Source organism: Ranitomeya variabilis, chromosome 3 (assembly GCF_051348905.1).
Source record: "Ranitomeya variabilis isolate aRanVar5 chromosome 3, aRanVar5.hap1, whole genome shotgun sequence".
Lineage (NCBI taxonomy): Eukaryota > Metazoa > Chordata > Amphibia > Anura > Dendrobatidae > Ranitomeya > Ranitomeya variabilis.
The window spans coordinates 778,222,409-778,246,108 of NC_135234.1; the positions used below are offsets into that span (position 1 = coordinate 778,222,409).

The 23,700-nt window shown below is 55.7% G+C and overlaps 1 protein-coding gene across 8 annotated transcripts in view; it reads left to right on the forward strand.

Moving 5' to 3' along the window:
• Positions 1–23,700, forward strand: part of NUP98 (nucleoporin 98 and 96 precursor) — an 83,921-nt gene that overhangs the window by 34,272 nt on the left and 25,949 nt on the right. For 5 of the 8 annotated variants that reach the window (XM_077298934.1, XM_077298928.1, XM_077298933.1 and 2 more), the window contains exons 2-20: positions 1,892–1,987; positions 2,428–2,529; positions 2,609–2,791; positions 2,870–3,009; positions 3,571–3,678; positions 3,754–3,934; positions 4,434–4,597; positions 6,940–7,083; positions 7,995–8,079; positions 10,645–10,737; positions 11,040–11,177; positions 11,800–11,933; positions 12,019–12,206; positions 12,646–12,759; positions 12,848–13,092; positions 13,174–13,287; positions 14,555–14,693; positions 19,356–19,533; positions 19,943–20,107. In XM_077298934.1, the coding sequence (XP_077155049.1) occupies positions 1,912–1,987; positions 2,428–2,529; positions 2,609–2,791; positions 2,870–3,009; positions 3,571–3,678; positions 3,754–3,934; positions 4,434–4,597; positions 6,940–7,083; positions 7,995–8,079; positions 10,645–10,737; positions 11,040–11,177; positions 11,800–11,933; positions 12,019–12,206; positions 12,646–12,759; positions 12,848–13,092; positions 13,174–13,287; positions 14,555–14,693; positions 19,356–19,533; positions 19,943–20,107 (2,691 nt within the window). In that variant the 5' untranslated portion in view covers positions 1,892–1,911. Of the gene's footprint in view, positions 1–91; positions 213–1,891; positions 1,988–2,427; positions 2,530–2,608; positions 2,792–2,869; positions 3,010–3,570; positions 3,679–3,753; positions 3,935–4,433; positions 4,598–6,939; positions 7,084–7,994; positions 8,080–10,644; positions 10,738–11,039; positions 11,178–11,799; positions 11,934–12,018; positions 12,207–12,645; positions 12,760–12,847; positions 13,093–13,173; positions 13,288–14,554; positions 14,694–19,355; positions 19,534–19,942; positions 20,189–23,700 lie in introns of those variants that run through there. The other 3 variants (XM_077298935.1, XM_077298936.1, XM_077298932.1) reach the window with 2 other exon arrangements.

Consider the following 23,700-nt stretch of genomic DNA (forward strand, 5'->3'; position numbering starts at 1 on the left):
TGATTGCTGCGGTCAGTTGGTGATGGCGACGGAGGGCCTTATTGCTTCGGTCAGTTGGTGGTGGCGGCGGAGGGCCTTATTGCTTCGGTCAGTTGGTGGTGGCGGCGGAGGGGCTGATTGCTGCGGTCAGTTGGTGGTGGTAGTGATCGCTATGATCAGTCGGTGATGGTGACGTTTACGGTGTGCTCGTGCCCCTCAGTGATGTCCTTTAGGTAAGTATATAGAATAGTTTGTTGTGCGGCTGCTGTCTGAGCTTCCTCCTCATACGTTCTCCTCCCCCGCTGTGTGGATGTCGGCACAGATCAGAGACTGGAACGAATCACTGACAAGTGTCTCCTCCCTGGTCGGCTCACAGTGTTTGTAATTCTAGTAAATCGGATCCTGAACCCCAAGGACATCATTGGGGTTTTTTTTTTGTTGTTTTTTTTTGGTGATGGACCAGAACGCATCTTACCAACTGCCGGCACCAGGGATGTGCTTTGTAGGGATGGATCTGACCACCTGCTGGCACCACAGACGTCCTCTGGGGAGGGGCCCGCCGTGGCCGCCCGTGCTGGGGAGGGGCCCGCCGTGGCCGCCCGTGCTGGGGAGGGGCCCGCCGTGGCCGCCCGTGCTGGGGAGGGGCCCGCCGTGGCCGCCCGTGCTGGGGAGGGGCCCGCCGTGGCCGCCCGTGCTGGGGAGGGGCCCGCCGTGGCCGCCCGTGCTGGGGAGGGGCCCGCCGTGGCCGCCCGTGCTGGGGAGGGGCCCGCCGTGGCCGCCCGTGCTGGGGAGGGGCCCGTGCTGGGGAGGTGGCTGCCGGTGCTGGGGAGGTGGCGGCGCCGTGGCTGCCGGTGCTGGGGAGGTGGCTGCCGGTGCTGGGGAGGGGCCCGCCGTGGCTGCTCGTGCTGGGAGGGGGGGGGGCCGCCGTGGCCGCCCGTGCTGGGGAGGGGCCCGCCGTGGCCGGGGAGGGGGACGCCGGTGCTGGGGAGGGGCCCGTGCTGGGGAGGTGGCTGCCGGTGCTGGGGGGGTGGGGGGGGCGCTGTGGCTGCCGGTGCTGGGGAGGTGGCGGCGCTGTGGCTGCCGGTGCTGGGGAGGTGGCGGCGCTGTGGCTGCCGGTGCTGGGGAGGTGGCTGCCGGTGCTGGGGAGGGGCCCGCCGTGGCTGCTCGTGCTGGGGGGGGGGGGGGCGCCGTGGCTGCTCGTGCTGGGGGGGGGGGGCCGCCGTGGGTGCTCTTGCTGGGGGGGGGGGCGCCGTGGCTGCCCGTGCTGGGGGGGGAGGGGCGCCGTGGCTGCCCGTGCTGGGGGGGGGGGCGCCGTGGCTGCCCGTGCTGGGGGGGGGGGGGCGCCGTGGCTGCCCGTGCTGGGGGGGGGGCGCCGTGGCTGCCCGTGCTGGGGGGGGGGCGCCGTGGCTGCCCGTGCTGGGGGGGGGCCCGCCGTGGCCCCCCGTGCTGGGGAGGTGGCTGCCGGTGCTGGGGAGGGGCCCGCCACCTCTGCAGAGAGAACTTTCTCCCTGGAAGATTTGCTGTAATGCACATGAGATGTCGGCTGTGACCACTGACTCCCACTTCACTACAGTGTCTGTTGGAGTCTGGGGTGATCCTAAATCTTACCCGGCTGATTACATGGCTCCTGCTCTACCCTCCCTCCTCTGATACTTTCCCTGCAGCTCTGCTTGTTCATGTTGGCTTGTGTGCATGAACACTGAGTAATCTGCGCACAGATGGCAGCGAGCCCGTGCTGGCGGGGATGTCCGCAGGTCCTGATCACTGGTGCTTCCTGCCCTATGGGGGTTATGGGGCGAGTGATCTCCATGATGGGGGGGATTTGACTGCTCCCGTCCTCCTTAGTGTGTCTCCCTGCACGGTCCAGCGTCCTCACGTGAACTAATGGCTCCTTGTGTTTCCTTTTTTCTAGGTCTATGAAGCTTTAGAGACATGTTCAATAAATCTTTCAACACTCCTTTCGGAGGAGGCACTGGAGCTTTCGGAGCAACGTCAACTTTCGGGCAAAGTATGTATTGTGGGGACCAGTCCTGTTACCTCGGTGGAGGGGTCTGTCCGCAGTTTCCCCTCCACATGTCTTGTAGATCACTTTGCAACTTGCAAGCCCATGTACTGGGTGTATTTGTTGCCCCTGTTGGGTTTTGGGCTTTCTGTTGCCCTCTGAGGTCCAGGGCCTGTATCACGGCCGATGATCACGTGCTCGGACTGGCCGGCAGCTCTCCTAATCCCAGTGAGACTGCTGCATAGAGGTATATGGACAGCTGCCGGCCAGTCCAAGCATCGCAGTGTGCTCGTCGTCCGTGTTGTCGCCTATCTGCGCCCTCACACATGGTCTCCTTCTTGGGTTTTGGTCGGACACTGGTGTCCTGGCGCTGCTTGGATTGTGTTTGGACAGGAGATGGTGGGAGTTAAGCTTTTGGTGACCATTAATATTTCTTGGGTTTTCAGCTCCTGGCTTTGGAACGTCGACTGCTACCGGTTTTGGAAGTTCAACCTTCGGCACCAACACAAACAGTGGTGGCTTGTTTGGAAACACACAGAGTAAACCAGGTACAGTCGCCGGGCTGAGGCCACGGGGCCCTTGTGGTGAAGCTCCATGATGCTATTGTGCTTTCTTACCCCCTCCCAGGAGGACTCTTTGGCACAGGAACCTTCAACCAGACAGCAACCTCCTCTACAAGCACAGGCTTTGGCTTTGGGACATCCACCGGTACCACAAACACTTTATTTGGGGCCACAAACACAGGAGGCGGCCTCTTCTCGTCTCAGAACAATGCCTTCGGCCAGACGAAGCCTTCCACCTTCAGCAGCAGTAAGTGCCCCCCCCCCTCCCGGTCTGAGCGGTTTTCGGGGTCTCTAGGTTTCCTCATCTGTCTCCTCTCACTTCTAGGTTTTGGGACAGGTACAAACAGCACCAGCCTCTTCGGCAACACTAACACCACTGCAAATCCATTTGGGGGAACATCCAGCACCCTGTTTGGGGCCTCGACCTTCTCTGCAGCTCCCTCTGGGACCACCATCAAGTTCAATGTGAGTACAGGGCTCCCAATCTGGCGGCTTGTTTCTGAGAGCAGTCTGGATTCTGCGCTCGCTGGTGCAAGTCTTGTAGTCGTTGACTAAAGTGACTTACGTGGCCGTGATGGTAGTTGTGCACAAAATGGCGTCACCTTTCCAAGCCGGGCAGTGACTCTTGGGTAATCGGCTGATCATGCCCGACACCGTGGTATCGGCATCTTTGTCATTTGAGCAGAATGCTAACTACTTAACCCCTTAATGACCTATGGTCGCTAACGGCTGTATGAATCCAGCTCTGGAGCGGAGCCCGCATCGTGCGTGGCAGGTGCCGCAGTGTTACAGCTCCGCTCTCTGCTGTTAACCGTTTACCTGCTGCTCAGTAACAGACATTGGCATTTCAATGGTGCGGCTGCCAAGGTGCGTGGCAATCACTGAGGCAATGAGTTATGGCGTCATGTGCTGCTGAGTGTCCGTCCCTGGGGCCTGCCAGCTTGGTCCTCCTGTGAACCTGCTAGGACTTATTTTGGGGTAATATTTTATGTGCAGGAATCCTCAGCTACGTCTCTTAATTTTCAGGCCCCTTCTGGAACAGACACCATGGCCAAGGGCGGTGTGACCACAAACATCAGTACAAAGCACCAGTGCATTACAGCCATGAAGGAGTATGAGAGCAAGTCTCTAGAGGTGAGTGCTGGCCCGTGGCCACCTGTCCTGTCTCCTATCTGCATGCTGGTCACTGCCGGCCTTGTCTTCCTATAGGAGCTGCGTCTGGAGGATTATCAGGCCAACAGGAAGGGGCCGCAGAATCCAGTGGGGGCAGCCACAGGTACCAGCCTATTTGGGGCATCCACAGCCACTTCCAGTGCCTCCACGGGTCTGTTCGGGGCGACGCCATCCAGCAGCAGCTTCTCGTTTGGGAATAAAAATGCATTTGGGCAAGGTAAGTGATGGGTCCTATCAAGATCTGTACAAGTAGAAATGGACCAGCACATCTAAGCTAGTGTGAATAGGCGCCAGCCAAAAAGTCATACAAGTGAAAAAAGTAAGGTTGCACCATAATTTACCAAGAAGGATTGTTCTAGAACATTGAAACTGCATTGCTGCCTAGAAAATGGGGAAAGATCATTGTATAAAAGATATGAAGCAACAAAGTTTAAGTGTGTTACAGAGTGGCAGCTTCACATTGGGGTTTAGTGGAGTTCTAGAGGGCGGCGATATAAAGCGGCTACCAAGATGTAAGGCTGTCGGTTCAGCACGCAAAAGGGGTATGCACAAAATACAAACTGTTCCAAACAGTAAGAGTACATGGTGAAAGGTGCTGTACCTCAAAGATGACGACTGGGGGCCACCACACCCGCGGTCTTAGTGCTGGAGGGGGGGCGGTGGGAATGGTATGGAGGGGGCTGGACAGGCGGTCTCATGGTGACTGTATTTTGCAGGAACCAACACGTTTGGAGCAAACACCGGCAGTCTATTCGGCCAGACCTCCACCCAGCCAGCGACGAGCTTGTTTAATAAGCCCTTCCCAGCCACGACCACACAGAACGCCGGCTTTTCATTTGGAAACACCAACACACTGGGGCAGCCGCAGGCCAGCACAATGGTGAGTCCGCCACAGATTGGCACAATGGTGAGTCCTGCCACAGGCCGGCACAGTGGTGAGTCCAGCCGCAGGCCAGCTCAGTGGTGAGTCTGCCACAGATTGGCTCAATGGTGAGTCTGCCACAGATTGGCTCAATGGTGAGTCTGCCACAGATTGGCTCAATGGTGAGTCTCGCCGCAGGCCGGCTCAATGGTGAGTCTCGCCGCAGGCCGGCCCAGGGGTGAGTCTCGCCGCAGGCCGGCCCAGGGGTGAGTCTCGCCGCAGGCCGGCCCAGGGGTGAGTCTCGCCGCAGGCCGGCCCAGGGGTGAGTCTCGCCGCAGGCCGGCCCAGGGGTGAGTCTCGCCGCAGGCCGGCCCAGGGGTGAGTCTCGCCGCAGGCCGGCCCAGGGGTGAGTCTCGCCGCAGGCCGGCCCAGGGGTGAGTCTCGCCGCAGGCCGGCCCAGGGGTGAGTCTCGCCGCAGGCCGGCCCAGGGGTGAGTCTCGCCGCAGGCCGGCCCAGGGGTGAGTCTCGCCGCAGGCCGGCCCAGGGGTGAGTCTCGCCGCAGGCCGGCCCAGGGGTGAGTCTCGCCGCAGGCCGGCCCAGGGGTGAGTCTCGCCGCAGGCCGGCCCAGGGGTGAGTCTCGCCGCAGGCCGGCCCAGGGGTGAGTCTCGCCGCAGGCCGGCCCAGGGGTGAGTCTCGCCGCAGGCCGGCCCAGGGGTGAGTCTCGCCGCAGGCCGGCCCAGGGGTGAGTCTCGCCGCAGGCCGGCCCAGGGGTGAGTCTCGCCGCAGGCCGGCCCAGGGGTGAGTCTCGCCGCAGGCCGGCCCAGGGGTGAGTCTCGCCGCAGGCCGGCCCAGGGGTGAGTCTCGCCGCAGGCCGGCCCAGGGGTGAGTCTCGCCGCAGGCCGGCCCAGGGGTGAGTCTCGCCGCAGGCCGGCCCAGGGGTGAGTCTCGCCGCAGGCCGGCCCAGGGGTGAGTCTCGCCGCAGGCCGGCCCAGGGGTGAGTCTCGCCGCAGGCCGGCCCAGGGGTGAGTCTCGCCGCAGGCCGGCCCAGGGGTGAGTCTCGCCGCAGGCCGGCCCAGGGGTGAGTCTCGCCGCAGGCCGGCCCAGGGGTGAGTCTCGCCGCAGGCCGGCCCAGGGGTGAGTCTCGCCGCAGGCCGGCCCAGGGGTGAGTCTCGCCGCAGGCCGGCCCAGGGGTGAGTCTCGCCGCAGGCCGGCCCAGGGGTGAGTCTCGCCGCAGGCCGGCCCAGGGGTGAGTCTCGCCGCAGGCCGGCCCAGGGGTGAGTCTCGCCGCAGGCCGGCCCAGGGGTGAGTCTCGCCGCAGGCCGGCCCAGGGGTGAGTCTCGCCGCAGGCCGGCCCAGGGGTGAGTCTCGCCGCAGGCCGGCCCAGGGGTGAGTCTCGCCGCAGGCCGGCCCAGGGGTGAGTCTCGCCGCAGGCCGGCCCAGGGGTGAGTCTCGCCGCAGGCCGGCCCAGGGGTGAGTCTCGCCGCAGGCCGGCCCAGGGGTGAGTCTCGCCGCAGGCCGGCCCAGGGGTGAGTCTCGCCGCAGGCCGGCCCAGGGGTGAGTCTCGCCGCAGGCCGGCCCAGGGGTGAGTCTCGCCGCAGGCCGGCCCAGGGGTGAGTCTCGCCGCAGGCCGGCCCAGGGGTGAGTCTCGCCGCAGGCCGGCCCAGGGGTGAGTCTCGCCGCAGGCCGGCCCAGGGGTGAGTCTCGCCGCAGGCCGGCCCAGGGGTGAGTCTCGCCGCAGGCCGGCCCAGGGGTGAGTCTCGCCGCAGGCCGGCCCAGGGGTGAGTCTCGCCGCAGGCCGGCCCAGGGGTGAGTCTCGCCGCAGGCCGGCCCAGGGGTGAGTCTCGCCGCAGGCCGGCCCAGGGGTGAGTCTCGCCGCAGGCCGGCCCAGGGGTGAGTCTCGCCGCAGGCCGGCCCAGGGGTGAGTCTCGCCGCAGGCCGGCCCAGGGGTGAGTCTCGCCGCAGGCCGGCCCAGGGGTGAGTCTCGCCGCAGGCCGGCCCAGGGGTGAGTCTCGCCGCAGGCCGGCCCAGGGGTGAGTCTCGCCGCAGGCCGGCCCAGGGGTGAGTCTCGCCGCAGGCCGGCCCAGGGGTGAGTCTCGCCGCAGGCCGGCCCAGGGGTGAGTCTCGCCGCAGGCCGGCCCAGGGGTGAGTCTCGCCGCAGGCCGGCCCAGGGGTGAGTCTCGCCGCAGGCCGGCCCAGGGGTGAGTCTCGCCGCAGGCCGGCCCAGGGGTGAGTCTCGCCGCAGGCCGGCCCAGGGGTGAGTCTCGCCGCAGGCCGGCCCAGGGGTGAGTCTATGCCCGCCGCTTTCCACGCAGGGGTACACTGCTACTGTGTCTGCATTTCATGTGATCTGTATTCTACAGGGGCTTTTTGGGAGCACTCAAGCCACGCAGTCCACTGGCCTCTTTGGCACCGCAACCAACACAAATGCCGGCTCTGCCTTTGGGACGGGGACCAGTTTGTTTGGACAGACCAGCAATACGCCTTTTGGAGGAGTTGGAAATTCGGTATGTCACCCCAGGAACCAGTGCCCAGAATGGACTTGCCATAATCTGTGGCTGCACTTGGGCTTTACATCTTTATTTTCTTTATTTTACTCCTACACAATAAAAGTATTAAAAAAAAAGATATAAACAATGAGCAATAATCGGCATTAGTGGTACAAATAATGTAAGAAGTCTCATGTCCGGTGCAATAGCCGACTCCTGACCACTTAGGTGGTTGTATAGAAATAGTGAGGGGCTTGGGTAAATCCGAGAGCCCCTCCAATGGTGAGAGGAATGTGGTACGTCGCCAGCCTGCTCCCAAGGTGCGTAGTGTGTATAGGAACGTAGCGCCATCGGAAGCCTCACTGGGAAGCCCTCCATCTGAGGATGCGTACTCTCCAGAGGAGACGGTGAGGAGTAAGCCAGAGCGGCCCCCGGGGCCACACGAGTGTCATGTCCAAGCCCCTCCGCACTCTCTGGCTGCAGCTTTGGGAGGGTTTGGAGGTGGGGTAGAGGGGCCACATCATATCTGTAGAGCAGCTTATTAACTCTTCATAGGACCCCACTAACGCCTCCGCTGATGCACTATCTGCACTGCTCACCTCAATAGCTCTCCACCAATGGAGGAAGTAGTGGTAAGTTAGGAGCCTCCATGATGTTGGCGTGTGTGCACTATATCTGGTTCTAGGGGTCTCACCGTGCGAGTAGGAGGTCCGCATCAATCTGTCCAAAAGGAGAAATGTTCCTGTAGCTATCAGACCTGGGGAGGAGTGAAATCCATAGCAGAGTCCCGGCAGAGATCGCACTTTACAGAGATTTGTACCTGATGGGGGTTAGAGGGAGATGGTGCTTGACTTGCATTGCCCACCTGTCTGTGATATTGGGGGGTTAGGTTGTATATTTTTAACCCCTTGCACTGTTTTCTGTCACAGACCCTGTTCAATAACAAACCAGCTGCATTTGGGACGACCACGACGAGCGCCCCTGCATTCGGCACCGGCTCCGGGACTCTGTTCGGTGAGAGAACTTTACTATTGTGATTGGTCGTCGCCTTAATTGGAGGAAAGTCAGACGCTCTTAATGACGAGAAGTTAGGATGTTTAACCCTTTCACGACACGTGTGTTTACATCCCTGCCCTCGATGCTTGTGGAGCTCTGTCTGCGGCTGTTGCATCCTGCCTTCACTCTCTGACAGCGGGATTTAACCCGTGCCTTGATTCCACTGGCGCAGCCATGATGTAACTGCAGGGTGTCTGCTGAAGACCCCTCGAACCTGTCACCCCTGTGAACGTCGGCTCGTGGTGTTCATAGATGACCCAGCGGGCCTGCTAGAATCCTATGTATAGCACAGGTGATGAGACCATCGCAGCTTCAAGTCCCCTAAGGGCTAGATAAAAAAAAAAAGTTCAAATCCCCATTATGCCCCATTTAAAAATAAAACCATAAAAAAAAGTACACATTAGGTATCGCTGCCTTCAGAAATGTCCGATCTGTCAAAATGTGAAGTGACTAAATCCGCTCAGTAAAGGGCAAATAAGAAAAGGAATCGAAACCCTGCAATTAGGTTTTTTTTTTTTTTTTTTTTGCTCGCTGCTACATGGCAATAAAATGTAATAAAAGATCAAAACCTCGTATCTGCCCCAAAATGGTATCACTGAAAAACGTCAGCTGAGGGCGCAAAAAATAATCCTTCACCTGTCCCAGATCCCAAAAAATAAAGTTACAGGTCTCTGAAATTGTAACAAAAGCTACAACTATTTTTCATACAAATTGTTTATTTTTTTTTTCTCCGCTTAAGTAGAAAAATCTATTTAAAAAAAAAAAAAAATCTATACACGTTTGCTATCTGACCACTGACCTGGGGAATCATAATGGCCGGTCAGTTCTACCTTACAGTGTACACTATAGAAAAGACCAAAAACTATTCTACAATTAGTTTTGGTTTTTTTATTTTTTTAAATTTAGAATGAGTGGTGTCATTCAAAAATACAAATCGTCCTTCAGAAATGACACATCATAAATCTTGTCACGTGCCCGCTCTCACACGTGACTTGGGGTTGTCTGCAAGGGTTAATCTATCTGTAATGGGAGCATAAATCACACCCCGACCCAGGCCACACACCCGCTCATACGCGCTGCCACCACTCATCGAATACACGGGCGATGAGTCCCGGAAATATTACTACTACTGTCTGCCGCTCATAAGGATTACACACTCTAAGGCTATGGATTCTTTAGAGCATAAAAGGTTCAGACTTATTAAAGTTTTAAGCTTTAATAGAAAAGGTACAGTGCTTACAATAAAAGATATAAAAATATGGGAATAAAAAGTGACATACAAATATGCAAAAACAGCGATAATATAAACGGGAGAAACTTACAGAAATATTGAACCTTGCAGTCCGGCATTCTGCCCCTGAGGGAGGGGGAAATATGGAATGGATCCCATCAGCTTGGCTGCCCCCACATGTGAACATGTTTGTATGTGTAAAGGTCAAATTTTTAGAGTCAACCTGCGGGTCAGATTTCCAGACCAGCCTCTCAGGTTAATACTCCAATCCTTGGTTTGTGACTGGCTATTTTACCAATCAATACATTATTTTTCTTTGAACACTATTTGTCTGACCTTCCCATAGTAAATAGTGTCATGCTGCAATTGGCCTGTCCAAAGGAGTCAGAAGGTGTGAAGTGTTTCCAATTCTGTGTGTTCTCAGCAAGGCCCCCTGGGGTGAGACTGGAGACCAGGAGACTGCCTGCTCAGAACAACATAGGTCATGTCCTTAGTGAAGAGCTGCAGTCTCACGACAGATGTTAATTTACTGTTGGTCATACATCCATACATAATACATACTTCACTACAAGTCTGTGGTCAGAAAAATGAAAAGTTATGGCTTTTATGGGGGGAGTAAAAAATAAATACTGCCAGGGGCTGAATGGGTTAAGCCCAGGCCACATTATACACAATTACACTCTACTGTAACCACATTCTGATCTTGAGTTACCTCCTGTATTGTGCTCCAGAGCTGCACTCACTATTCTGCTGGTGCAGTCACTGTGTACATACATTACATTACTGATCCTGAGTTACCTCCTGTATTATACTCCAGAGCTGCACTCACTATTCTGCTGGTGCAGTCACTGTGTACATACATACATTACTGATCCTGAGTTACCTCCTGTATTATACTCCAGAGCTGCACTCACTATTCTGCTGGTGCAGTCACTGTGTACATACATTACATTACTGATCCTGAGTTACCTCCTGTATTATACTCCAGAGCTGCACTCACTATTCTGCTGGTGCAGTCACTGTGTACATACATTACATTACTGATCCTGAGTTACCTCCTGTATTATACTCCAGAGCTGCACTCACTATTCTGCTGGTGCAGTCACTGTGTACATACATTACATTACTGATCCTGAGTTACCTCCTGTATTATACCCCAGAGCTGCGCTCGCTGTTCTGCCGAATTAGTTGGGGTTGTGCAGCATGTGGGGGGGTGGTCTTGCACCCTGGTGAGGGTCTCTGCTGCACAGGTTACTTCCTGTCTTATGTTTCTTCATTCTCCTGTTCTGCAGGGTTTGGGGCCAGTAATGCGGGCAGCAGTCTCTTCGGTAACAAGACTGCCCCGGGGACGCTGGGTCCCGGCCTCGGCACCGGCTTTGGACAAGGTAGGACTGTTTTCCTTGTGCTGATTTCTGAGTGGGAGATAATCAGTTGCTGAATCCTTTACGCCTCCATCATTCCTCTGGGAGGTCAGGGGCTGCCGGAGAGGTTGGCGGGGGTGTCACCAATACATATAATATATGCACAAATCCTGATTGTATGATGTCCACGAGCGCAGGTTCTGCACGTGCTCAGTGCGGGCTTTGTGGCTGCTCTGCTGCACGATGGCAGTGCACGTGTCCCCTATGTCTTGTGTTGGGCACTCGGAGCGTCTTGACCACGTGTTCCTCTGTTTTCTCCATCACAGGTCTGAACCCCGGCCAGACGTCGCTGTTCGGAAATAATCAACCAAAACTCGGGGCCCTCGGGACGGGCACTTTTGGTACCACTGGGTTTAATGCAGCCAACACCGGCCTGGGATTCGCTGGTTCTCAGGCTCCTGTCGGTGAGTTTCTGTTGCTTTTACTATTGCTGAGGAGACTGGTACAGCACTGCCATAAATGAGTGGGGTCGCTGCCAGCTGTCCTCTGGGGCCGTATGTGCGGGACCAGTGCCCGCTGTCCTCTGGGCTTTATGGGCGGGGCCAGTGCCCACTGTATTCCTGGTAGTATGTGCGGGGCCGGTGCCCGCTGTATTCCTGGTCGTATGTGCGGGGCCGGTGCCCACTGTATTCTGGGTCGTATGTGCGGGGCCGGTGCCCACTGTATTCTGGGTCGTATGTGCGGGGCCGGTGCCCACTGTATTCCGGGTCGTATGTGCGGGGCCGGTGCCCACTGTATTCCTGGTCGTATGTGCGGGGCTGGTGCCCGCTGTACCCTGGGGCCGTATGTGCGGGGCTGGTGCCCGCTGTACCCTGGGGCCGTATGTGCAGGGCTGGTGCCCGCTGTACCCTGGGGCCGTATGTGCAGGGCTGGTGCCCGCTGTACCCTGGGGCCGTATGTGCAGGGCTGGTGCCCGCTGTACCCTGGGGCTGTATGTGCGGGGCTGGTGCCCGCTGTACCCTGGGGCCGTATGTGCGGGGCCAGTGCCCTCTACCCTTGGTCACTTCTCACACTCAGTGTTTTCAGCCCTCAGTGACTCTGGGGCCGCGGCCGCCCAGCAGCTCGTCCTCCAGCAACAGCTCACCGCTTTGGCCTACTCTCCGTACGGGGATTCGCCCCTTTTCCGGAATCCTATTTCAGACCCAAAGAAGAAGGAGGAGGTGAGTGACTGGAGTAATGCGGCGTGACGGACACGTGCGGACCGTGGCGGGGTCTCATTATATCGCCTTTCTTCTGTCTTATTAGCGCATGAAGCCCACCAATCCCGCTGCACAGAAAGCGCTAACCACCCCAACTCACTACAAGCTCACCCCTCGCCCCGCCACCAAAGTGCGCCCCAAAGCGCTGCAGACGGCTGGCACCGCAAAGGCACAGCTGTTCGATGGGCTGGACGATGACGAGCCTTCTCTCTCCAATGGCACCTTCATGCCCAGGTAGGTGTATGGAGCGGGGGCAGAGCGCTGCAATCCCACCCATCCTGACAACAAAGGGACACCGCATGGAGACCCCCAATATGAAGGGAACTGTGGCCCGCCAAACTCGCTTGCTAAATCATTCTCTGGGCATTTTGGAGGGTCTCATCTTAAAGGGGTTGTCCAGGATTATAAAACATGGCAGCTTTCTTTCAGACACCACCTCTGACCGTGGTCAGACAGCAGTGCTGTTCATGAAGGAGAGCCGCCATATTTTTCCATTCTGGACGACCCCTTTTACAGTGGTTGAGCCGCCTGCACACCGTCCCGGCACGTCACACGACCGCCGCCACTTGTAGAGCCATGGCCTGGCTGCGGCAGCCATGCTGGATTATAGTAATTCCAGGCTCCGCTTTTGAGGGTGAACATTACGTATCATGGACTTTATTTTGTGTCTCAGGAAGAGCATAAAGAAGTTGGTGTTAAAGAACCTGAACATCAGCAATCTGGCCTCACCGTCACGTCCCGAGCAGGACGAGGTGCCGTCTCCAGCCAGATACCCGGAGATTGAGAGGTGAGTGTTGTGCCCGCTCGGCTACGGTGCAGATCCGTCCCGTCGGGTCACTGCCAGGATTGTGTATAACGAAGACTTGTGATTACAGAGCCAACGAGAAGAGCAGCTCCGAGGTGGACGGCGAGCACGACGAGGAAGTATCGGCCTATTACCCCTCTCCTCCATCCAAACTGCTGCCTCCGAGTCAAGAGAAGAAGCGTGTGAACAGTATGGATGACACCATTGTAGCGCTGAACATGCGCAGTGCTCTGAGGAACAGTCTGGATGGCAGCGCGGAGGAGAGCTCGCTCACCGAGGAGGAGGTCCACCATGATGTACCGCCACACCCAGCCGGTGAGTGACCGCTCAGTGGTAGTGGACGCTGCGGCAATGCCCGAGTGTGGCCGCTTTATCTCCATGATTAATCTCCCCCAGGTATTGTGCTGACCAGAGAAGGTTACTACACCATCCCCTCCATGGATGAACTGGCCAAGATGGTTGATGAAGATGGGAAGTGTATCGTGGACGGCTTCACTATTGGTCGTAGAGGTGAGTGCACCGTCCCCTCCTTAGTCGCTCCTCCAGATTATAGAAAGGTCTGTGCTAATCGGTGACTACCACATCGTCCCCCCCTGAGTCGCTCCTCCAGATTATAGAAAGGTGTGTGCTGATCAGTGACGGCCGCACCGTCCCCTCCTGAGTCGCTCCTCCAGATTATAGAAAGGTGTGTGCTGATCAGTGACGGCCGCACCATCCCCTCCTGAGTCGCTCCTCCAGATTATAGAAAGGTCTGTGCTGATCAGTGACTGCTGCATCGTCTCCTCCTGAATCGCTCCTCCAGATTATAGAAATGCGTGTGCTGATCTGTGATGGCCGCACCATCCCCTCTTGAATCGCTCCTCCAGATTATAGGAAGGCGTGTGCTGATCAGTGACGGCAGCACCGTCCCCTCCTGAATCGCTCCTCCAGATTATAGAAAGGTCTGTGCTGATCAGTGACGGCCGCACCGTCCGCTCCTGAGTCGCTCCTCCAGATTATAGAAATGCGTGTGCTGATCTGTGATGGCCGCACCATCCCCTCTTGAATCGCTCCTCCAGATTATAGAAAGGCGTGTGCTGATTAGTGATGGCCGCACCATCCCCTCTTGAATCGCTCCTCCAGATTATAGAAAGGCGTGTGCTGATCAGTGACGGCTGCATCGTCTCCTCTTGAATCGCTCCTCCAGATTATAGAAAGGCGTGTGCTGATCTGTGATGACCGCATCGTCTCCTCCTGAATCGCTCCTCCAGATTATAGAAAGGCGTGTGCTGATCAGTGATGGCCGCACCGTCCGCTCCTGAATCGCTCCTCCAGATTATAGAAAGGTGTGTGCTGATCTGTGACGGCTGCACCGTCCGCTCCTGAGTCGCTCCTCCAGATTATAGAAATGCGTGTGCTGATCTGTGATGGTCGCACCGTCCCCTCTTGAATCGCTCCTCCAGATTATAGAAATGCGTGTGCTGATTAGTGATGGCCGCACCGTCCCCTCGGTCTGTGCTGATCAGTGATGGCCGCACCGTCCCCTCGGTCTGTGCTGCCTACTACCCGAGGTAATAGTGGACGCTCTTAGTATATGTGGCCCCTGGATCTCGCTCTCTCTGCCGCCTCTGACGCACGGATTTATGAGGTTCCTCATTGCTTGGGTGAGCCGGGACCCAAAGTTAAGCGCTTGCTGCAAAGGCCTGGAGGGATCCGTGGTCATACTCCGTGCAGCTCTGATGTTCTTCCCTTGTAGTGGGCTGCTGGTATCCATATGTCTGTCTCTCCTCTCCCTTAGGCTACGGATCCATTTATTTCGAAGGACGGGTCGACCTCCTCAACATCAACCTGGATGAAATAGTCCATATCCGAAATAAGGAGGTGATCGTGTATACAGACGACGGAAACAAGCCGCCTTTGGGCGAAGGGCTCAACAGGTACGGCCTCTAGATGGCATCAATGTAAGGGGTCAATTAGGAGGCAGAGCTTCACTGGCCATACACAATGTCGTCCCTGGCAGGAAAAAGCTGAAATCAGCAGTGTACGGCACACCGGGAGCAGATGTACACAAGAGCGAAACCCACCCACCCCCCCCCCACTGTGTGTTATACAGCCAGCTAAGGAGCGCAGCCCCCCCCCACTGTTATACAGCCAGCTAAGGAGCGCAGCCCCCACTGTGTTATACAGCCAGCTAAGGAGCGCAGCCCCCACTGTGTTATACAGCCAGCTAAGGAGCGCAGCCCCCCACTGTGTTATACAGCCAGCTAAGGAGCGCAGCCCCCCACTGTGTTATACAGCCAGCTAAGGAGCGCAGCCCCCCACTGTGTTATACAGCCAGCTAAGGAGCGCAGCCCCCCACTGTGTTATACAGCCAGCTAAGGAGCGCAGCCCCCCACTGTGTTATACAGCCAGCTAAGGAGCGCAGCCCCCCACTGTGTTATACAGCCAGCTAAGGAGCGCAGCCCCCCACTGTGTTATACAGCCAGCTAAGGAGCGCAGCCCCCCACTGTGTTATACAGCCAGCTAAGGAGCGCAGCCCCCCACTGTGTTATACAGCCAGCTAAGGAGCGCAGCCCCCCACTGTGTTATACAGCCAGCTAAGGAGCGCAGCCCCCCACTGTGTTATACAGCCAGCTAAGGAGCGCAGCCCCCCACTGTGTTATACAGCCAGCTAAGGAGCGCAGCCCCCCACTGTGTTATACAGCCAGCTAAGGAGCGCAGCCCCCACTGTGTTATACAGCCAGCTAAGGAGCGCAGCCCCCCACTGTGTTATACAGCCAGCTAAGGAGCGCAGCCCCCCACTGTTATACAGCCAGCTAAGGAGCGCAGCCCCCCACTGTGTTATACAGCCAGCTAAGGAGCGCAGCCCCCCACTGTGTTATACAGCCAGCTAAGGAGCGCAGCCCCCCACTGTGTTATACAGCCAGCTAAGGAGCGCAGCCCCCACTGTGTTATACAGCCAGCTAAGGAGCGCAGCCCCCCACTGTGTTATACAGCCAGCTAAGGAGCGCAGCCCCCCACTGTGTTATACAGCCAGCTAAGGAGCGCAGCCCCCCACTGTGATACACAGCCAGCTAAGGAGCGCAGCCCCCACTGTGTTATACAGCCAGCTAAGGAGCGCAGCCCCCACTGTGTTATACAGCCAGCTAAGGAGCGCAGCCCCCACTGTTATACAGCCAGCTAAGGAGCGCAGCCCCCCACTGTTATACAGCCAGCTAAGGAGCGCAGCCCCCCACTGTGTTATACAGCCAGCTAAGGAGCGCAGCCCCCACTGTGTTATACAGCCAGCTAAGGAGCGCAGCCCCCCACTGTGTTATACAGCCAGCTAAGGAGCGCAGCCCACTCTCGCACTCACATTCACACTATAATAAATAATATAGGGGATCCTTATTAAGCCCCGAGGGTGGTTTGCACGTTAATGACCGGGCCAATTTTTACAATTCTGACCACTGTCCCTTTATGAGGTTATAACTCTGGAACGCTTCAACAGATCCGGGTGATTCTGACATTCTTTTCTCATGACATATTGTACTTCATGATAGTGAAGTGCGTTTATTTGTGAAAAAAATTGAAATTTGGCGAAAATTTCACAATTTTCCAACTTTGAATTTTTATGCCCTTAAATCAGAGATATGTCACACAAAATTCTTAATAAGTAACATTTCCCACATGTCTACTTTATAAGGCTACGTTCACATTTGCGTTGTGCGCCGCTGCGTCGGCGACGCAACGCACAACGCAAGCAAAAACGCAACAAAACGCACGCGAAAACGCTGCGTTTTGCGACGCATGCGTCCTTTTTCGCCGAAAGTTGGACGCAAAAAAAATGCAACTTGCTGCATTCTCTGCGCCCAACGCTTGCGGCCAAAAAAACGCATGCGTCGCACAACGCAGCACAACGCATGTCCATGCACCCCCATGATAAATATAGGGGCGCATGACGCATGCGGCGACGCTGCGGCACCCGACGCTGCGGCGCCGAACGCTAATGTGAACTTAGACTTACATCAGCACAATTTTGGTACCAAAATTTTTGTTTGTTTGGGAGTTATACGGGTTATAAGTTGAACAGCAATTTCTCATTTTTACAACACCATTTTTTTTTAGGGACCACATCACATTTGGAGTCATTTTGAGGGATCTATATGACAGAAAATACCCAAGTGTGACACCATTCTAAATTCTGCACCCCTCAAGGTGCTCAAAACCACATTCAAGAAGTTCATTAACCCTTCAGGTGTTTCACAGGAATTTTTGGAATGTTTAAATTAAAAATGAACATTTAACTTTTTTTCACAAAAAATTTACTTCAGCTCCATTTTGTTTTATTTTCACAAGGGTAACAGGAGAAATTGGACCCCAAAAGTTGTTGTACAATTTGTCCTGAGTACGCTGATACCCCCTATGTGGGGGGGAACCACTGTTTGGGTGCATGGCAGAGCTCGGAAGGGAAGGAGCGCCATTTGGAATGCAGACTTAGATGGAATGGTCTGCAGGCGTCACATTGCTTTTGCAGAGCCCCTGATGTACCCAAACAGTAGAAACCCCCAACAAGTGATACCATATTGGAAACTAGACCTCCCGAGGAACTTATCTAGATGTGAGAATTTTGAACCCCCAAGTGTTTCACTACAGTTTATAACGCAGAGCCGTGAAAATAAAAAAATCCTTTTTTCCACATAAATGATTTTTAGCCCCCCAAATTTATTTTCCCAAGGATAACAAGAGAACTTCGACCCCAAAAGTTGTTGTCCATTTTGTCCCGAGTACGCTGATAACCCATGTGTTGGGATAAACCCCTGTTTGGGCACACAGGAGAGCTCGGAAGGGAAGGAGCACTGTTTTACTTTTTCAACACAGAATTGGCTGGAATTGAGATTGGACGCCATGTCCCGTTTGGAGAGCCCCTGATGTGCCGAAACAGTGGAAACCCCCCAATTATAACTGAAACCCTAACCCAAACACACCCCTAACCCTAATCCCAACGGTAACCCTAACCACACCTCTAACCCAGACACACCCCTAACTCTAATCCCAACCGTAAATGTAATCCAAACCCTAACCCTAACGGGAAAATGGAAATAAGTACATTTTTTTTAATTTTATAATTTTTCCCTAACTAAGGGGGTGATGAAGGGGGGTTTGATTTACTTTTATAGCGGATTTTTATGATTGGCAGCTGTCATACACTAAAAGACGCTTTTTATAGGAAAACATTTTTTGCGTCTCCACATTTTGAGCCCTATAATTTTTCCATATTTTGGTCCACAGAGTCATGTGAGGTCTTGTTTTTTGCGGGACGAGTTGACGTTTTTATTGGTAACATTTTCGGACATGTGACAGTTTTTGATTGCTTTTTATTCCGATTTTTGTGAGGCAGAATGACCAAAAACCAGCTATTCATGAATTTCTTTTTTTTTGGGGGGGGGGGGGCGCGTTTATACTGTTCCATGTTTGGTAAAATTGATAAAGCAGTTTTATTCTTCGGGTCAGTACGATTACAGCGATACCTCATTTATATCATTTTTTTTATGTTTTGGCGTTTTTATACAATAAAAACTATTTTATAGAAAAAATATTTATTTTGACATCTTTTTTTACGGTGTTCACTGAAGGGGTTAACTAGTGGGACAGTTTTATAGGTCAGGTCATTGCGGACGCGGCGATACTAAATATGTGTACTTTTATTTATTTTATTTTTTTTATTTAGATAAAGAAATGTATTTATGGGAATTTTTTTTCTTTTTTTTTTTTTTTTACACATGTGGAAATTATTATTATTTTTTTTTACTTTGTCCCAGGGGGGGACATCACAGATCGCTGATCTGACAGTTTGCACAGCACTCTGTCAGATCAGCGATCTGACTTACAGCGCTGCAGGCTTACCAGCACTTGCTCTGAGCAGGCGCTTGGTAAGCCATCTCCCTGCAGGACCCGGATGCAGCCCCGCGGCCATTTTGGATCCGGGCCTGCAGGGAGGAGGAGGTAAGAGACCCTTGCAGCAACGCGATCACATCACGTTGCTCCAAGGGTCTCAGGGAAGCACGCAGGGAGCCCCCTCCCTGTTCAATGCTTCCCTATACCGCTGGAACACTGTGATCATGTTTGATCGCGGTGTGCCGGGGGTTAATGTGTCGGGGGCGGTCCGTGACCCTTCCTGGCACATAGTGCCGGATGTCAGCTGCGATAGTCAGCTGACACCCGGCCGCTCTCACCCCGTGAGCGCGGCCGATCGCATATGACGTACTATCCCGTCACTGGGAATTAAGTCCCAGGTCACCTTGACGGGATAGTGCGTCATATGGGATTAAGGGGTTAAGGAGATCCTGTAGAGTGTAAGCCCCAAGGGCCGGGTCCTCTCCCCTCTGGGCCAGTCTGTCATTGTTAGTTTACTGTGATATCTGTGTTTTGTATGTAACCTCCTCATGTACAGGAGTCAGGGATCAATGGTGCTATAGAAATAATAATAATACAGGGCGAGGGCCCCATAAAGGGCCGGGAATGATGGCGTCATGAGAACCGGACTGTTCACAGTAATGGTGAGATAGAAGTCTGAGTTTACACTTTGTGCCCTTCTTGTACCCTCCGTTCTGCCCCAGGCCCGCCGAGGTGACCCTGAATGAGGTGTGGCCGATCGACAAGACCACCCGCGTGTTGATCAAGAGCCCTGAACGGCTGGAGGAGATGAACTACAAGAACAGGCTGGAAGCCGCCTCCCGAAAACAAGGAGCCCAGTTTAAGGAATATCGTCCAGAGACCGGGTCCTGGGTGTTCAAGGTGCGAATGTGTGATGGTAGATTAGAAGCTGCTGCGTTGAGGCTGGACCGTGGCGGGGGAGCAGGGGTGTGGGAGCGAGGCTGGACTGCGGGGCTGGGTCGGCAGGCAAGAGCCTGGACCCACGCGGGGTCTGCGTCCCATTCTGCGCCGCCTCCTGGGTTGCAGATAGGGCATTGAGATTTTGGTGCTCGTCGCTCCTGTCTGCTTCCTGCGGTCTCTTCGGCTCCTGTCTCCTTCACATCCTGTAGTGATTGATCTGGTGCAGGCAGGTGCCGGTGCAGGCACCAGGTGCCGAGCGGCTCGGTTGCGGCCGATGTCTTCTGCCCGCATGGGGCAGATCTGACTGACGCCCGGTGTAACGCGCTGGATTTGTGAGGTTGATGCCGGTTTTCCTCCTTGTTTCCCGCAGGTGAAGCATTTCTCTAAGTACGGACTGCAAGACTCAGATGATGAAGAGAACGCCGCCTCCACCGCCGAATCTAAGAAGATGAAAGTAGCTGCCCTGCCCCCTCCCGGACAGCAGCCGCCCCCACAGCAGGTTGTGCTCAGTGGGACCCCCACCCCTCCACCTCAGGTAGAGAGGGGCTGACGTCAACATCCTGTCCTCCCTAATTAAACGCTGCAGTATGAGTAGAGGCCGAGCCGCCTGATGTCTCACATCTGTCACGTCTCTTATCAGTGATTTATAGCAGCAGCACTGCCGGAGACGCTGCTGCTAATCCCATTTTCTCACGTTAGTAATGTCTAGTTACACAGAATACACTATGCTCCCGCCGCCGGGGGCGATTGGGTACGTATAGTCTGCTGGCCGGCCACGGGGCTATGCCGGCCGGGTGGTGAGATGGCCAGCAGTGGCAGAGGTGATGGGAAGGCCAGCGGGCTGATGGTGGTGGAGGGGAGAGCCAATGGTAACATAGTTATTAAGGTTGAAGGAAGACCTTAAGTCCATCTAGTTCACCCCATAGCCTAACCTAACATGTTGATCCAGAGGAAGGCAAAAAAAACCCATGTGGTAAGAGTAAGCTCCACATTGGGGAAAACAATTCCTTTCCGACTCCACATACGGCAATCAGACTAGTGGTGGAGGAGATGGGAGGGTCTGCGGGCTGGTGGTGGAGGAGACGAGGTCCGGTCGCTGGGCTGATGGTGGTGAAGGAGATGAGACGGTCGGCGGGTTGATGATGGTAGAGGAGACTGGAGGTCCAGCGGGCTGATAGTGGTGGAGGAGATGGGAGGGTCGGCGGGCTGATGGTGCTGGAGGAGATGGGAGGTCCGGTGGGCTTATGGTGGAGGAGATGGGAGGGTCGGGGGGCTGATGGTGGTGAAGGGGAGGGCGGGCTGATGGTGGTGGAGGAGACAGGAGGTCCGGCGGGCTGATGGTGGAGGAGATGGGAGGGTCGGGGGGCTGATGATGGTGGTGGAGACAGGAGGTCCGGCAAGCTGGTGGTGGAGGAGATGGGAGGGTCGGGGGGCTGATGGTGGCGAAGGGGAGGGCCAGCTGATGGTGATCCATCTGCCTTGTCCATTACTATAAGGGGGTGCAGTGTATACGGCACAGGAGCGGGTGGGGCGGTCACAATCTATACAGGGGCGGCTGTATCTATCTACATTTATCGGGATGCATATTGGGGAGATAGACGTGTTCCCTGTGACCCTAATAACTGTCAGGTGGAATCCCCCCATATTATCCTCGTTCTGCGCGAGACCCACAGCGCTGCAGGCACCATCCTGCCGGTCGTGTCCCATGTGGGGGCTGTTAGGGAGGACTCTATTGTTTCAGCCTTTGTTGGGGGTTTATATCTGGAGGGGGGTGCATACTTTTCCTAGCACTGTGATATCTGTAGGATGGCATTTAATAAGAATACTGTGAGATCATCATAAACTGCTGTGAGGTCATTGTGTCGCCGCAGATATCAGCATTCAGTTATCCCACAGATTAGTCAGCGGCTCTAGTGTCGGTGGTGGCCGAGCGCGGTGGTGTCCTGGGCGGTCCTATGTCTGTGGCAGCTGAGCGCAGTGGTGTGTCCTGGGCGGTCCTATGTCTGTGGCGGCCGAGCGCGGTGGTGTCCTGGGCGGTCCTATGTCTGTGGTGGCTGAGCGCAGTGGTGTCCTGGGCGGTCCTATGTCTGTGGCGGCTGAGCGCGGTGGTGTCCTGGGTGGTCCTATGTGGTGGCTGAGAGCGGTGGTGTGTTCTGGGTGGTCCTATAACGGTGGTGGCCGAGTGTGGTGTGTCCTGGACGGTGTGGTGTTGTGTCCTGACGCGGGGTCGGACTGGCCCACCAGAGAACTGGAGGATTCTCTGGTGGGTCCAGGCACTGACATCTGCTGGCATACAGGGCCTCCGCTGCTCCAGGGGCCCCCAGCCAGTGGTGTGTCGCTAATAGCACACCATGCAGCTGCTATGGGGCCTGTGAGTCAGGGGTCCCACCCTGTGCCAGCAGAGCAGGAGGCAGAAGCTTAAAATGAGAGAGAACAGCATCCAGTCCCGGTGAAAGTCGATCTTTATTTTGCCGTAATGCATTATGGCAAAATAAAGATGTACTTTTATTTTTTTTCAGCTGGACTGGATGCTGTTCTCTCCTTTTTTTTTTTTTTTTATTTATTTTCCACTTGGGTTCATTGGACTCTGAACGTGCAGCGTATTTTTGAAGTTCTGTCGGCGGCTGCTTTGGATTTCCTGGAGGCAGAAGCCGGTCCCTGCTGCTAAAGAGAAATGATTATTCACTGTTCCCCATTCCCTCATGGGCGTGGAGAGGGGTGAATATTCACTTCACTGTACTAGATGGCAGCGTTGGCTGTAGGCTGCGACTAACATACCACATGTAAAGCCGGTGTGGCTGCACCGGAGGTGGAGGGGGCCCTGCAGGCTGCTAACACTGAGAGCAATCTGGCCTGTTTATCCAGCCTTGAGGTTCCTTGGGGCCCCGGCCAGATTGCCCTCATCTGCGGAGGGCAGGGAGCAATGCCTGCAGCTCTGCTGCCTACAGGAGAAAATGGCAGCAGAGCTGCAGGGATCCGTCCTGTTTCCTGCCCGGCACTGTCTGTTACTGCAGCCTCGCTGTGCCTGAGAGGAAGCTGCTGGCAACAAAGATGCTGCTGGGGAACGGACATAGGTGAGTAGTGCTGTGTGTGTCTGCGAGGGAACGTGCAGAGGTGTGTTGTGTGCGTGTGCAGATGGTGGAGAGGGCAATGAGGTGGGTGATGGAAAGAACGATGGGGCAGGAGGCAATGATGTGGGTGGTGGGGAAGAAGGCAATGATGGAGGAGATGGAGAGGGCAATGATCAGAGTGGTGGGCGAGAAAGCAATGATAGATGTGGGGGAAAGGCCAATGATGGAGGTGGTGGAAAGGGCAATGATGGGGGGTAGTGGGGGAGAAGGCAATGATGGAGGTGTGGTGACACCCTAGGTGTCACTGGCGCTGCCTTGGGGGTGCTGACGGGGGGCACGTGAATAAACGTAAGGAGTGCAGAAACAAAGCACTCCGAGCTCAAGGACTTAAAACTAATGCAGTGAGCAGGTCCTGGCACTGGGCAGTCACGTGAGCAGGTCCTGGCACTGGGCAGTCACGTGAGCAGGTCCTGGCACTGGGCAGTCACGTGAGCAGGTCCTGGCACTGGGCAGTCACGTGAGCAGGTCCTGGCACTGGGCAGTCACGTGAGCAGGTCCTGGCACTGAGCAGTCACGTGAGCAGGTCCTGGCACTGAGCAGTCACGTGAGCAGGTCCTGGCACTGAGCAGTCACGTGAGCAGGTCCTGGCACTGAGCAGTCACGTGACCAGGGGGCGGAGCCATTGCACATGAATGCAGGGAAGACACAGAACACAGAGTGCAGGGCACAGAGAGAAAACGTAGTCAAGGATAGCCGAGGGTCAAAGCCAGGAGGGAGCGAAGTACCTAAAGATAAGACAAAGAGTAAACAGGGACAAGTGACAGGGTCTGATTACTGCGAGAGACGGAACCGTGCAAAGCAGAATGCAAAGGCGGAAGTCAGGGAACAGAAGCGAGTCGCACACCGCAAGGCACAAAGTGTACGGACGAGGAAACCTGGGTCAGCAACCACAAGCCGAATATACAGAAGTATCACCGACACACAATCCAGGAACTGCCAACATTAAGTAGCCGTCCCAGAACGAAAGAGAGGCGGACTAATATTAACCCTGACCTGA